At 38.7% G+C, this 15406-nt stretch overlaps 1 protein-coding gene across 4 annotated transcripts in view; it reads right to left on the bottom strand.

Moving 5' to 3' along the window:
- Positions 1–15406, bottom strand: part of dlg4a (discs, large homolog 4a (Drosophila)) — a 75957-nt gene that overhangs the window by 35267 nt on the left and 25284 nt on the right. For all 4 annotated transcript variants that reach the window (XM_087806819.1, XM_087806818.1, XM_087806815.1 and 1 more), the window contains exons 2-3: positions 12470–12631; positions 4054–4110 (exon numbers count right to left, since the gene is read on the bottom strand). In XM_087806819.1, the coding sequence (XP_087662945.1) occupies positions 4054–4110; positions 12470–12631 (219 nt within the window). The remainder of the gene's footprint in view (positions 1–4053; positions 4111–12469; positions 12632–15406) is intronic.

Here is a 15406-nt window from a genome sequence, read left to right as displayed (position 1 = left end):
CACACCTACTCTAACACACTCTCACACACTCAGATGTACTCTCGCTTTAACTCACACCTACTCTAACACACTCTCACACACTCAGATGTACTCTCACTTTAACTCACACTTACTCTAACACACTCTCACACACTCAGATGTACTCTCACTCTCACCTACTCTAACACACTCTCACACACTCAGATGTACTCTCGCTTTAACTCACACCTACTCTAACACACTCTCACACACTCAGATGTACTCTCACTTTAACTCACACCTACTCTAACACACTCTCACACACTCAGATGTACTCTCACTCTCACCTACTCTAACACACTCTCACACACACTCAGATGTACTCTCGCTTTAACTCACACTTACTCTAACACACTCTCACACACTCAGATGTACTCTCACTCTCACCTACTCTAACACACTCTCACACACTCAGATGTACTCTCGCTTTAACTCACACCTACTCTAACACACTCTCACACACTCAGATGTACTCTCACTTTAACTCACACCTACTCTAACACACTCTCACACACTCAGATGTACTCTCACTCTCACCTACTCTAACACACTCTCACACACTCAGATGTACTCTCACTTTAACTCACACCTACTTCTACACACTCTCACACACACTCAGATGTACTCTCGCTTTAACTCACACCTACTCTAACACACTCTCACACACTCAGATGTACTCTCGCTTTAACTCACACCTACTCTAACACACTCTCACACACTCAGATGTACTCTCACTCTCACCTACTCTAACACACTCTCACACACACTCAGATGTACTCTCGCTTTAACTCACACTTACTCTAACACACTCTCACACACTCAGATGTACTCTCACTCTCACCTACTCTAACACACTCTCACACACTCAGATGTACTCTCGCTTTAACTCACACCTACTCTAACACACTCTCACACACTCAGATGTACTCTCGCTTTAACTCACACCTACTCTAACACACTCTCACACACTCAGATGTACTCTCACTTTAACTCACACTTACTCTAACACACTCTCACACACTCAGATGTACTCTCACTCTCACCTACTCTAACACACTCTCACACACTCAGATGTACTCTCGCTTTAACTCACACCTACTCTAACACACTCTCACACACTCAGATGTACTCTCACTTTAACTCACACTTACTCTAACACACTCTCACACACTCAGATGTACTCTCACTTTAACTCACACCTACTCTAACACACTCACACACACTCAGATGTACTCTCACTTTAACTCACACCTACTCTAACACACTCTCACACACTCAGATGTACTCTCACTCTCACCTACTCTAACACACTCTCAGACACACTCAGATGTACTCTCGCTTTAACTCACACCTACTCTAACACACTCTCACACACTCAGATGTACTCTCACTTTAACTCACACCTACTCTAACACACTCTCACACACACTCAGATGTACTCTCACTTTAACTCACACCTACTCTAACACACTCTCACACACACTCAGATGTACTCTCGCTTTAACTCGCACCTACTCTAACACACTCACACACACTCAGATGTACTCTCGCTTTAACTCACACTTACTCTAACACACTCTCACACACTCAGATGTACTCTCACTCTCACCTACTCTAACACACTCTCACACACTCAGATGTACTCTCGCTTTAACTCACACCTACTCTAACACACTCTCACACACTCAGATGTACTCTCACTTTAACTCACACCTACTCTAACACACTCTCACACACACTCAGATGTACTCTCGCTTTAACTCACACCTACTCTAACACACTCTCACACACTCAGATGTACTCTCACTCTCACCTACTCTAACACACTCTCACACACACTCAGATGTACTCTCGCTTTAACTCACACTTACTCTAACACACTCTCACACACTCAGATGTACTCTCACTCTCACCTACTCTAACACACTCTCACACACTCAGATGTACTCTCGCTTTAACTCACACCTACTCTAACACACTCTCACACACTCAGATGTACTCTCACTTTAACTAACACCTACTCTAACACACTCACACACACTCAGATGTACTCTCGCTTTAACTCACACCTACTCTAACACACTCTCACACACTCAGATGTACTCTCACTCTCACCTACTCTAACACACTCTCACACACACTCAGATGTACTCTCGCTTTAACTCACACCTACTCTAACACACTCTCACACACTCAGATGTACTCTCACTCTCACCTACTCTAACACACTCTCACACACACTCAGATGTACTCTCGCTTTAACTCACACCTACTCTAACACACTCTCACACACTCAGATGTACTCTCGCTTTAACTCACACCTACTCTAACACACTCTCACACACTCAGATGTACTCTCACTTTAACTCACACCTACTCTAACACACTCACACACACTCAGATGTACTCTCGCTTTAACTCACACCTACTCTAACACACTCTCACACACTCAGATGTACTCTCACTCTCACCTACTCTAACACACTCTCACACACACTCAGATGTACTCTCGCTTTAACTCACACCTACTCTAACACACTCTCACACACTCAGATGTACTCTCACTCTCACCTACTCTAACACACTCTCACACACACTCAGATGTACTCTCGCTTTAACTCACACCTACTCTAACACACTCTCACACACTCAGATGTACTCTCACTCTCACACATACTCTCACTCACAAGTACTCAGACGCTCTGTCACTCTAACTCACTCGCACTCCTATTCATTCATACATGAACTTACATGCGCACTCTCATGCGCACTCTCACACTCTAATATTTTTTCATTTGAACTATAAGATACATATATTGTATGTTTATTTATAATAACTAGTAAACAAAAGTATACACAATAGACTAAGGGTTGGGATTATTTTCATAGTAATCTGTTTTTATTTAGAGTTATAGACAAAAATGTTCATTTTAATGAAGTGACTGGAGCTCAGTTGTCTTCGCCATTATCTCCAAAACATACAAATACCTCCACGGTGCTCGTTTGTTATGTCCATCTTGTATTAGCCTCCACGAGAGGAATTGTTCCAGAAAAACTTCAATAAGTTTATATTTTAAGATAGTTTGTAGCAGAAGTTTATAGTTAGTTTATATATAATATTGCGAGCGCTTCCCGATCACATCTACACTGTCTCTACTGGAAGTGCTTGCGATATTTACCTGCCAAAAGTTATGTTTTTGGTTTCTTTTATAATAAATAACGTTGTCAAGTGTTATCTGTAGAATATTATGAATAAGAAGGATCTGGGAAGAATATTTATCTAAACTCACACAATAATGATGTTTATAATTTTTTTTGTTTTATAAATGTTTTTATGCATTAATTATGTTATGATTAAAAAAAAAGATATCATCGATTATTACTTTAATGAAATTCATATTCATGTAAGTAAGTAAATAAGTAAAGGTTATTTATAAAGCGCCTTTCTAGACCAGGGTCACAAAGCGCTTGAACAACCAAAAACAATACACACTTTCTGCATTTTCATTCCTGAACCCAACAAATAATTATATAAAAATGTACACATATTTACCTATGACATCACTGAGGAGAACGTTTAGTTTGAGAGCGATAAATAGTTACTTCAAACATTTTCTATCAATAACATTTTCATCGGAGAAGATTGAGCTCCATGGCTCCACATTGACACCTGCAGGTGGTTCACTGCACTGCTGGCTGCTGCTGCATGACGTCATTGTTGGTGAACATCAAACCCACCACAGATTATACCACTCGTGTAACATGGAAGTGTTTGTGTTTCATATTTAGATTCAGAAAGATCATGTAGGATGGTTGTTGGAAGAATAACCTTCTAATAACATCTCAACTCACACGACCAGTTGAAGGAACGACAGACATTGAATGACGCTGATACCCTCAACTCTGACCTCATACTGGTAATGGCTGCCATCTCAGGACCGCACACATGAGTAACATCATACACATGAATGAAGGGAGATGGGGTCTGCTTTGATGATGATGATAACTAAGTGGCGGGAGGCGGTGGACTCTTACCAGAGTGGAGACAGCGGACGTGTACATTGGGGTGTGTCCTGTCGACATCAACACTGGCTGCAAGACAACAGAAGTGAGAGAATAACTGAACATGAAGACGTGTGAGAGACTCATTCACAAACACCCGAAGACTTCACACCAAACATGCAAGGAGCAGCAATGTTGAGTGTAACATGATGGGCCACATTATATGCTGGGACAGCTGAGGGATGAAGACAAATACGTTTGCAGTGGAATTCTGTTTCCAAAACATCAGAAACTGAGAAAATAATCAACCAAACCTACCAAAATCCATTAAAATTATTTTTTTAACATTATACATCACTTTATTATAAATAAATAATCGATGAAGGTCAAAGGTTTTGAGGTTCATACATTTTCAAACTTACATTATACATAATACAAATAAGTAAGTAACTAAGTAATTTATATTTTTAGAGTGCTTTTCTAGGCCAGGGTCACAAAGCCCTTAAACAATCAACAACAACAAAAAAAACTAATACAAATACTCAAAAAATATATACTAAAAAGATCAAGATTACACAGAGAACAACACAGGAGTCCCAGAAAATCAAGGAAAAGCCTGAACAAATAAAAAGGTCTTAAGATGTTTCTTGAAGGAGTCAGTAGATCCATCAAGCGCAGATGGAGAGGAAGATCGTTCCAAAGTTTAGGAACAACCGCCTGGAAGGATTTCTCTCCTCTGGTCCTGAGCCGTGTGCGATGAACCATCAGTAGATTCTGATCCACAGACCTAAGATCCCGAGCTGGGGTGTAAGGCTGGATCAGATCACTGATGTTAGGAGGAGCCTGACCATGAATAGATCTGAGAGTAAGAACCAGAATTTTAAAGATGATCCTTAAAGAAACTGCCAGCCAGTGAAGAGATGTAAGGATCGGAGAAATGTATGTTCTTCTACTTGAGCGGGTCAGAATTCTCGCTGCAGAGTTCTGAATCAACTGCAGGCGAGACAGATCCTTCTTGTTAAGAAACGAAAACAGAATGTTGCATTACAAGGAGAGCATGTTGACTTAACTTTAGTTGAGTGTTAAACTTCTGCTAAAGTTTCAATATTTTAATGTTACAGAAAGTTCAGTCAGTAGTTGCAATTTTAAAATGCAAAAATATTTAGTGGACGACCAGAAATGTAAAGGGATGGCTATTAGTAGTCCTACAAATTTTTTTTTCCTCTGTTTGTTTTTTGTAGAAAATAATATCATTTATTATAACTCTATATACTCTAGACATATTTGGGCATGAAATATAACTAAGAGGAAAGTCAAGTGTAAATCATGAATAAACCATAGATGCGGTTTATTTATCTTGAGGGGGAATAAATGCACAGGACAAATGAAGTACAAACACAGAAATGAGAGAATTAAGTCATGGAACAGGTTATATCTAAAATTATATTTTCAAGGTAAACTAGAAATTATTATTAATAATAAGTAATAGATCAACAGTAATTACCTCACAAGGACCGCATTAATGCAGTCATATGAGCCCAGAGCGCAACCTGAACTGCTTCTTTTGTTTTTTGAACAATTTCATAAATATTTAAATAATAAATAACCCCTTGACAGAGGTACTTATAGCAGAAAGAGACTAAGATGGTAGGATGAGTTGGATAACAAGAGGGATGGATGGATGGACATGGACGTATATAGGTATAGACCAGGGTTGAGTGGATGGATAATGTAGAGTAAAGTAAAGTAGTGCATTACTGTAATGCATTACTTTTTGCCCTACCAAAGTAGCGTAAGGCATTACAGAAAATAATATGGTAATATATTACTCAGATACACTCTCAGAAACATGGTTTACAATTCATTTGAAATAAATTTGTTTTCATTGATTTTAATTTTCCACATGCATGAGTAGCTAAGGCGGAAAAAAAGACACTCAGATACTTCCTGTATAGCTTGTGAACTATTCGAAGGATGTCATACATTTGAAAGGTTTGCTCCTGAGATTGAGGATATTATCTCTGAATACGACCCAAAACCAAGTTGCTGCACGTGTTTCAGAAAAAAAAAGAGGAACTTTGTTAGTTTGCTTCAAGGAGTTATAGTGCATGAAGTAGTAAGAGGAGGAAGAACTAAAAAATTGTAGCAACATTGATGTTTTACATGCTACATCTGTTTATGCAATATAATGTAATATACTTTGTTGTCTTTCTTTGGTCTGTAGTTTCACTTCTTCAATCTTAGATTGTTGTCATTGTGCTCTCTCTCTGTAGATAGGTAATTTATTGTTGTTGTTGTGTTCATTTATTCTCCCTATCCTCACATTTACACCTCATATTCAAGTCAGAACTAAGGTTGCGATAAACAAAACTAATAGGCTGCTGCTCTATGGATTCCACATGTTATATGTAAAAGGTTACAGTATCTCTGTCTCAATTTTATTGTGCCGTGAGCCATAGCCATTATAATGCAGTGTTAAAATAGTAAAACTATATTTTTGTGAACGTAATTCAAAATTAATATAAAAGTAGTGTAAGGCCTTACAATTTATAAACAGTAGTAATGCAATGAAACTTATTAAATGGAAATATAATGTAACAAGGAATAAATTATTACCATTTTTGAAGTTTCTTTCCCAACAGCAAGTTGGAAATGGTGAAGAGAATTAAAGACCGTTGTGGAGGCAATAAAGAGGGTCATGGAGAGGTCAAGACAGGATCAAGTAACCAGGTTTTGTAATAAATATATTGTCTGATAATGTGTGCTGAGTTTATTAGGGAGCTTTGTTTTGTCAATCCTCCTCCTACCTGAGTTCACATTGTGCACACCTAATGAGCGTCTCCGAGCTGCAATGTTTCCTGGAACTGACTCTCCTGCATCTCCTCACATAGTTGTCAATTTGACAGTTTTCCAACCAAGTACCCTAACAATGCCCTCAAGGAGAAATCTCAGCGGCCATCGTACCTCAAGCGGCACTGCAAGTTTTAAGTGGTAAAAGCGCGGTAACTCACTTCTCTGCAGCTAATTAAAAAGAACATTTTAATGTACTATCAGCTCCATTGGGACGTCGTGTTACTCTTGTGTGGCGAGGTAGAATAAATACAACAAAAAGGCTGGAGGCTGTTTGATGACCAGAGTGGGAACATGAAGTGTACATTAATGCCCACACCGCAAACTTTACGTCAATGCACGGTGACGTGTTCATGTCACGATTGATGCACTGATGTCAGCTCCACGTCCTCAGTGTTATTATCTTGGACGCTGTACGCTGAAGCAGGTGGAATATATTAAATACAGCGGGCACTATGGGTAACTACGAACACCTACACACACACAATGAGGTCACTGAAGGTTAGAAAGACAGCAAACAACCAACAACAACATTAATAATAACAATATTAATGATGGTGATGACAAGGTAAAATATTTTGGATTTTAAACGGTAAATATTAGTTCAACTTAAAAGGGAGTTGATATTTTAAAAAGTAATTTGGATAAAGTACTATACATCTTTTTTTGTATAAATATGAAATATTTAATAAATGCATCTATCTTTAATTGTATTAAAACAGCATTGAAGCAGAAGGAGGTATTGTATAATAATTCTTCGGGAGTCGGGAGACTCACGTCAAGAAGTGTTTATTAACATCACAGGAAGTTCTACACATAATCATGGCGCAGGGCATTATGGGTATTGTAGTCTACAAGTCATGTTCCATATAACAGTGTTTAGAACAGCTTAAATGAACATAAATCTACTGCCTGAACTAGCATGAACATAATACATATCAACCTTGTCTTTTAGTCTGCGTGTACGTAGCTATAAACAACTGCTATACCAGAATACTGAACATTGGCATATATGCATTTATCAACAATGACATTGACACTGCATTATAGAGGTATATTCTTTCTGGAGGTCTCACCACCAGTCCCGGTCTAAACCTCTTTCTGTCTCTACCACATTTGCTGAGGTCTCCCCCATCTTCATACTTTTTTCAAAAATCACCCAGGTCCAATCCCTTAGGAACCAGTTGGCCGTGTTTTGGAGCCAGGAAGTGCATAGGCAGGTTTTGTTTATCAAAAAACTGTGAGGCCGGGTAACACGTTGCGATGAGGTCCTGAGTTACGTTAATGCTGCACTTGGTTCTGGTCCATAACAAACACGAAAGAAAGTTCATGGATATAGAATAATAAATACTTGTTGCTACATAACTTGACTTTGATCACATTAAGTAAAGTTATTTCAAGGACGGACGGCTTGCTACATCTCCATAGCAACGACCGTGGAGGTTTGTGGGCAACGAAAATCAATCAATGATTAAACTATTTGAAGTATGCAGTTGCAGTATGCAGACGTAAAAAATTAAACATATTTCAATGTTGCAGTTGATATATATACGTTTTAGTACTACACCAAGTAAGTAGGTAATTAGTATTTATATAGCGCTTTTCCTGACCCGGGTCACAAAGCGCTTAAACAATCAAAACAAAACTCAATAAAATATGTACTAAAAAGGTCAAGACAACTCTACCCATAGTCCTTTGCTCCTAGCATGCAAAAGACCGGATGCAGCCATGGGAATATGAAGAACCCGGAGTGGTTACCCCATAGACATTTATACATAGACACGGCATCAACTGCTGCCGCCCACTAGAGCGGTGTGTATATAGGGCGGCCATCTTGTTAAAGTGTCACTCGCTCCTACAGTGCATTACGTCTCATTTGTCAAGCTATTTTCATGTGGTTTGTTTGCTAGAAGGACAGACAGACATTAATAAAGCGAAAATAACCAAGAAAACATTCAGGTCTTCATTTGAAGTTCTATTGCATTTGAGTATATTCCTCTTATTACAGAAGTTATTATTTGTCAACAACTTTGTGGTGGCTTGTTTTTGGCTTGACCAAACCGTTTGAAAATCGGTCCAAAATTCAACGAAACATTGTATTTTCTGATTGAGAAATACCTCCTTCCCTGCAGTACCAAGATGGCGGCGCTTTATATATATACGTCTACAGTCGATGCGGCGTCTATGTATATCTGTCAATGGGTAACCATCCAGCCAGGTAAGATTAATATACTGTTAAGATAATATTAATTGAAATGTTTTTTCACTGTTATGTTTATTGCTGAGTGTGTTCTTGTCAGTAAGCACCACTCTGACTTTCAGAAAGTTACTTGAAGGAGTTTAATGATGGAGTCGTGGCCATGGTGGTTGTTTGTTTTTGTATGTGTGGGTCCAGTATTCACAGGGATTTACCATCACTTGATGCTGAGACCTGCCTCTTGAATGTAGACGAAAAAGTTCTCTCCGCAGTCTTTAAATTATGAACACTATCTATTGAATATTACATTTGCATTACTTTAAAAAAGACAATTTTTTTACTGTTTGCTTTCAATGCAGCAATATATATTTATTATTAAAATATTGTGCCTAATTTATGGTGCTTACAAGAACACACTCAGCAATAAACATAACTGTGAAAAAACATTTAAATGCATATTATCTGAAGAGTATATTAATCTTACCTGGCTGGAGGGTAACCACGTGTTGGTCTTTGTAGTTCCATCTCACGCAAAAGCCTCTTTGATGAATTAATAGTGACCCCTGCTGTCATGTGTTTAAAATATCTCAATCTATGTGAGAGGTGCTGTGCCTTTGACTACTCAAACAGATCCATGCCAGCGGCCTGCTAATGTGGGTCAGGAACAGGAGTGTGCAACAATGGTTCCAGGTCCTGTAACCTATTTTGTGACATTCTTCACCACAAGTGTCCTGACACCATTGCTGTTCTTGCTGCACTTCCAGGCACCCTGCTGTCAAACTCCTGAAGTTTGCAGACATAAAAGTCATCAGCCTTAAGGCGACAAGTCTGTATATCGGCAGAAGGTCCTGGTTCCAACTGGTTCACATGGACCTTGACTCTGGTGTGAGAGGGATTTGCCAAAATGAAGAATGGCCGTCGAGCTTTGTGAAAACTTTGCATCTTTCATCATTCCTAATTTTGGGTCCCCTGATGAGAGAATATGATGTTCCTTTTTAACCACTGCATTCAGGGACTTGAGGTCTACAAATTAAGGGAAGTTATCATAAACTCTTGGCAGGGAACTGGTAGCATAGAGCAAGTTTAAACTAACAATTTAAATAATAAACCATGAATCCACAGATTCAATCTTTGTAAATAATATAAAGATGACTCACTTATACACAGATAAATGTAGGCTGTGCAGCTCTGGTTCCATCAGATTCAATATTTAATGAACCTCAACAACTAAGCTTAAATTAGCTATTCATGAAAAACATGTGTTTGTTATTTTTGTTATTCTTATATCTGTTTGTAACTGTTGAAGGTATGCTAACTCCCATAGGTTGATCCACTTCGGTTCTTTTCTGTCTTCTTCTCTAAAGGAAAGGGAGACACCATGTATTGCTCTCTACTCCAGCTCAATGGGATTGGGCTGCTCTGAAGTCTACACCTTATACAAAGTAAACTTCTTGTGACGTGCTCTGCCCTTTTACTACTAGCTTTGCCCCAAAGAAGCCCTTTACTTTTAGAGGGTAACTGCCGGGCCCTAGTACTTTCTTCCTTGGCTTTTGCAGCTTACCATCCCTGTCTGGTCTATACATTTTCTCTGGAATAGATGTGACATCTGCCCCTGTGTCAAGTTTAAATTCAACATTTTCCCCATTTAACTTGATATTTTGCACCCAGGGGTTTGGACTCTCTGTCCCCATCTCTTCCAGGAACAGACAATCCTCACAGTCCGTAATATTGTAGTTGTCTGTCACTTTCTGTCACAAACTACAGCAAAATGTCCTTTCTTCTGACATTTTCAACACTGTATCTCTTTTGCTGGACAATCTTTCCTTGTTTGCTCTTCCATCCACTTCCCATTTTGCTATGCTTGGTTATGTTCTTTCTTTGGGATTTTCCTCTTATTTTAATAGTACGCATATAAAGTGATTTTTTTTTATGAAGAGCTGCTGTGCAGAATTGCTTGTAGTTTCAATTTCATTTCTTCTTACTATTTGTATTACGTTAGCAAGAGTTAATTCTGATTCTATTTGTATCTGACAGTCTCTATTGTCTCTTATTCCAACTTCATTCTGTCCCTTACAAGTTCTTGAGCACTCAAGTTGAACTGTGCTCTTTCAAAACAGATGTGTTTTACAACATAATGCTGTTGAAATGTGATGCTAACTTCATCATAACTTAGTGGTTAAACAGCCAGACATTACCTGCGTCACTAATTACAGACAGCAGAGAATTCACTTGATAGTCACCTGGTTTGTTTTCAAGAGCCGTTGCTTTACAAAACCTTTAAAATCTTGTCAACCACTTTGGCCATTCTGAAGGGTGGAAAAATTTAAATCTCTCTTCTTTTTAAGTGGCTGCCACCTTTCTTTGTGGGTTCCGAACTTTCTGATGTGCCCTCACTAACATCTCCCTCCTCCAACATGCAATGTTTGCAATTTCCCTAGAAACCTCTCGCTGTAAGCGTATGGCACTGGTAACTGTTTTCGTGACAGATATGTTGGTCTTGCTGTAATTTAACAATTCAGACAAAAGGTAAGAACAATAAATGAAATAAACAAAAAATAAATAAAATAAAGCCAAATTAGGGGTGCACCGATCGTAAATTTTGTGTACCGATTTATTAGTGGTAGCTTAAACACATACAAAAATCTTGATTACACAAAACTATTGATCACACAAATCTATCAAATAAAAATAATTAAATTGAACAACACTGTATTAAGAAACAACCTTTAAATGAAAATGACAAAGAAAACAAAACTCAAAGTGTGAACTAAATAAATAACTAAATAACTAAATAAAAATAAAACAAGTGCAAACAACGATGAACTAATCAAACAATGTTAACTTTGCAAAAAACAGCATTTACATGTATTGACTGACGGACAGAGAGTCAATGTGTTTTCTGTGTGTTGTGTCTGGGTTTAGTTATAGTGTTTCGCTATTTAAAATATAACAAGTTCTTGAACGAACCATAGTAATCCTATTGTCATTAATGCGTCATTAATTTTAGAAAGGAGCAAATAAAGTTAACAGACGCCGTGTTTCTTCCAGTCTTTACCTCATCCACACATTCAAGTGAGCTAATTGAACTGAATGATGATTGATGAAGTAAAGAGTAACAAGGCTGTTAGAAATCACAGTAATAAATAATGTTTTTGACAAAATAATAATTTACAGCATTCGTTGCTGAAAAACTAACAGTTATGTTAACGCATAATAACTTAATAACACTGGTAAAAACAAAAGCTGTGATCACGGCATGTTGATGTCGAGTGGCTGTGAAAACAACACAAGCGTTTGTTAATACTCTTTACCCGACACCTTGTTCATCCTAAAGTGCTGCCACATAACTCTGTCCTGCCCTTGTTAGCTATTGATCTATGTCTGTGTGGGCTTGTGTCTTACTTTTACAGGAGAGATGTGCGTGTGTGGAGTGTAGCCATGTATGGCCTCCATGGCTGCAAGGTTCTTGTCGCTCATGTGCAGCATCTCAGCACTTTTCCCCGGAGCCAGGTGTGCTGGACTGTGCTCCAAGGGGGGCGTCTCCTCATCCTGGTACCTGTACTTCTGCAGGGACACAGAGGGAGAGAGGTGGTCAGGTGTGGGTCATATTTCAATATTCTCTATGTGGTCTAATGTAGTGAAACAAACAGTTTTGAAGGTGCAATCCCAGTTTCTGACACGACCAACAACATTTCATTATGAATCTTTTAGCTCATGTCGTAAATACAAATCTCGCTCAAAGTACTTCTTGGACATGGTAGAGGAGGAATATGTCAGGTGTCAGTCCTGCTCGTACTAATAGTACCAGACGGGTATTTAGCCATCATTGACAATATTAGATTGTACTGTGTTTTTGTATATTATTGTGTTTTTGCTTTATTTGTATATTGATGTATTATGTAAACTTTCTGCATCTGTGTTGAGGACTACAGATGGAAAGTAGCATTGCGCTAAATCTGGTGCAGCCATCTTTTTAATTTAACTTCACATTGTCCTTTTAAATAAACTGAAATTGAAATTGTGTCATATAAAATTAATTTGATTCCTTAATATTATTAAAAAAGGTATATAAAATAAGATTGAACCAAATTCTTACTATTTAATTGTAAAATGTATGATAGATATATAACGAGTATCTTAAAATGAAATGAAATATTTATATACAAATAACCCATTTTAAATATAACCTTATTTACAGATTTTTTTTCAGAGATTAGCAAATAAAGCCTTATATTTAAGGACTCAAGGATTTTAATTGTCATTCAATTCAATATAAATGGAGTAAAAATAGTTTGAGGCCTGTCAGGTTTGATCGGGCATGTTTTCTTTAAGTTCAACTAATGTGTTGTTAAGTGTCTCTTAAATGGATTTTGGACCGCTAATGTACTCATCAGTATGTTTCTGTTTGTACAAAACTCTATTTTCATTAAAATATTTACATTAAAAAATGTGTTTAAGCCCCGCCCACTGAACTTTTTTTTCTGGAGATTAAATCTCATTTACCATAAACACGCCAACTCTGCGGTGATTGGTCAAACATCGAGGTTTGTTGACACGTTTCATAGATCCCAGAAGCCTCCACCTCCAAAGGGACTCGTATAAAAAAAGCGGGGCATGATTACAGATGTCTGGAGGAGGAGTGAAGCTGTTATTACAACATTTTAGACTCCACTCTGTAACCTCTCGTTTGCCAAGATTTCAGACGGGGGAGAACTTTATAAAGTAATAACTTCAAAACATCATCTCGACGAGGGACTTACTGCCTCTTGGAGAGGAAGACTTCAACATTTGAAACATGCGAGTCATGAGAGTTGGGTTTTGACAATAGTTACCCTTTAAACTTTTGGGTTTTCTTGTTGAAAGCCCAGAAATGTTTGTTCAGGTTTTTACATTTTGCTTCACTAGCAAGTCAGCCATCTTGCCATTCGTCCTGATGTTTCATTCTTTCTCTTGCCTTTAATGTTGCTTTTACTTTGCCCTGATCTAAATGCTGGACTGCAAGAGAGGGAGGTGTGGCTGACATTCTATACCTCCACCAAATCCCGCACACGGGCGACCCGCCAGCAGCCCACTGTGCGGGCCACACATGGTAGTTTTCATTAGAGGTGTGATGACACAGAGCTGCAGGAAGCTTCAGCGTAGACGTGGTAACAGTGGAGGTGTAACACGCTGACCTTGAATTTATGAAGGAGCATGGACTTCTTCGCTGCCTACTGCTGCACTGCAGATGTGAGGCGATCCAGTCAGAAATAATAGAGAGCTTCTCTGATTGTTTGCAGAGGGCCACGGCTGCCATTCTCCACCTCTAACTGTCTTTCTCCATTTATTTGACTCTTTTTTGGGCGGAGGGACACACGGAAGGGAGGTGCATCACCTCGCCCCGGTTCACAAAGGCTGCCTAGCAACCAGAGCAGAGATGCAGCTCCATAGCATCACATTACACTAAGACAGCACATGGAAGAAAGAGAGAAACAGAGAGGAAGACAGAGGAGAAAGAAATGGGGGATGGGTGGCAAAATAAAAAAGAGTGGAAATCAATATTTAGGACAGAAAACAGCAGAGTGGAGAGAATTCATTGCTGGTGGCACAATTACAGGTCAAGAGCTAGAGAGCATCGATTTCTCTTTAATAAGCAGTGTAGCTCCACATCCACCGTCCTATATTATGTAACCACCAACTTCCCTGGATCCTGCATACATTCTACAAAGTTACATAACAATAGGAGGTTTCTTCACCTGTTAACACCTTCGGATCCAAAGAAATGCTGCTTCATAAAGTTCAGGAGGCATAAGAACAAAAAGGTCACTTTTAAATTCTAGGAGAAACAAAATGTCAACCTATAACAAGCTGAGGATATCCATCCACCTGCATCATCTGCTCTAAAGCAACCACTTTTATGAGGTCAACATACCGTCTTTTGTCTAATTGAAATCCATCACTTCCTCCTCGGTTTTAATCAACTCTCAGGAGTCCCCTCGAGAGCCAAACCCCAAAACATGTTTCAACCTAATTTTCATCATCAGTGGCAGCACAAACCTTCTAACTCATGTATACATTAGTCTCAGAGGAGACAAGCTTCACTCATCATCCGCCAGCTCTATCTTGGTACTATTCCCCACAGTGTTGCAACACGTGTTGTTATCCTGTAGTTGTGCTGCTTCCTCTTCCTCAAAACTATACTTAATGTCCTAATGCATCACTATGGGACCTTTGCATTATCAAAGCATTCCAGGGGGCAGAGTTAACATGACAACTTAGCAAGCAACTAAAGCTATTCAAATTCATGAATGCACAATATAAGACAGTGGTCCCCAAACTACAGCCCGCGGGTTGTAGTTA

Source organism: Callionymus lyra, chromosome 14, assembly GCF_982586985.1.
Source record: "Callionymus lyra chromosome 14, fCalLyr1.hap1.1, whole genome shotgun sequence".
NCBI classification, from domain to species: domain Eukaryota; kingdom Metazoa; phylum Chordata; class Actinopteri; order Syngnathiformes; family Callionymidae; genus Callionymus; species Callionymus lyra.
Note: the sequence above shows the minus strand (reverse complement) of the source record. Positions and strands in the feature narration are given on the sequence as shown.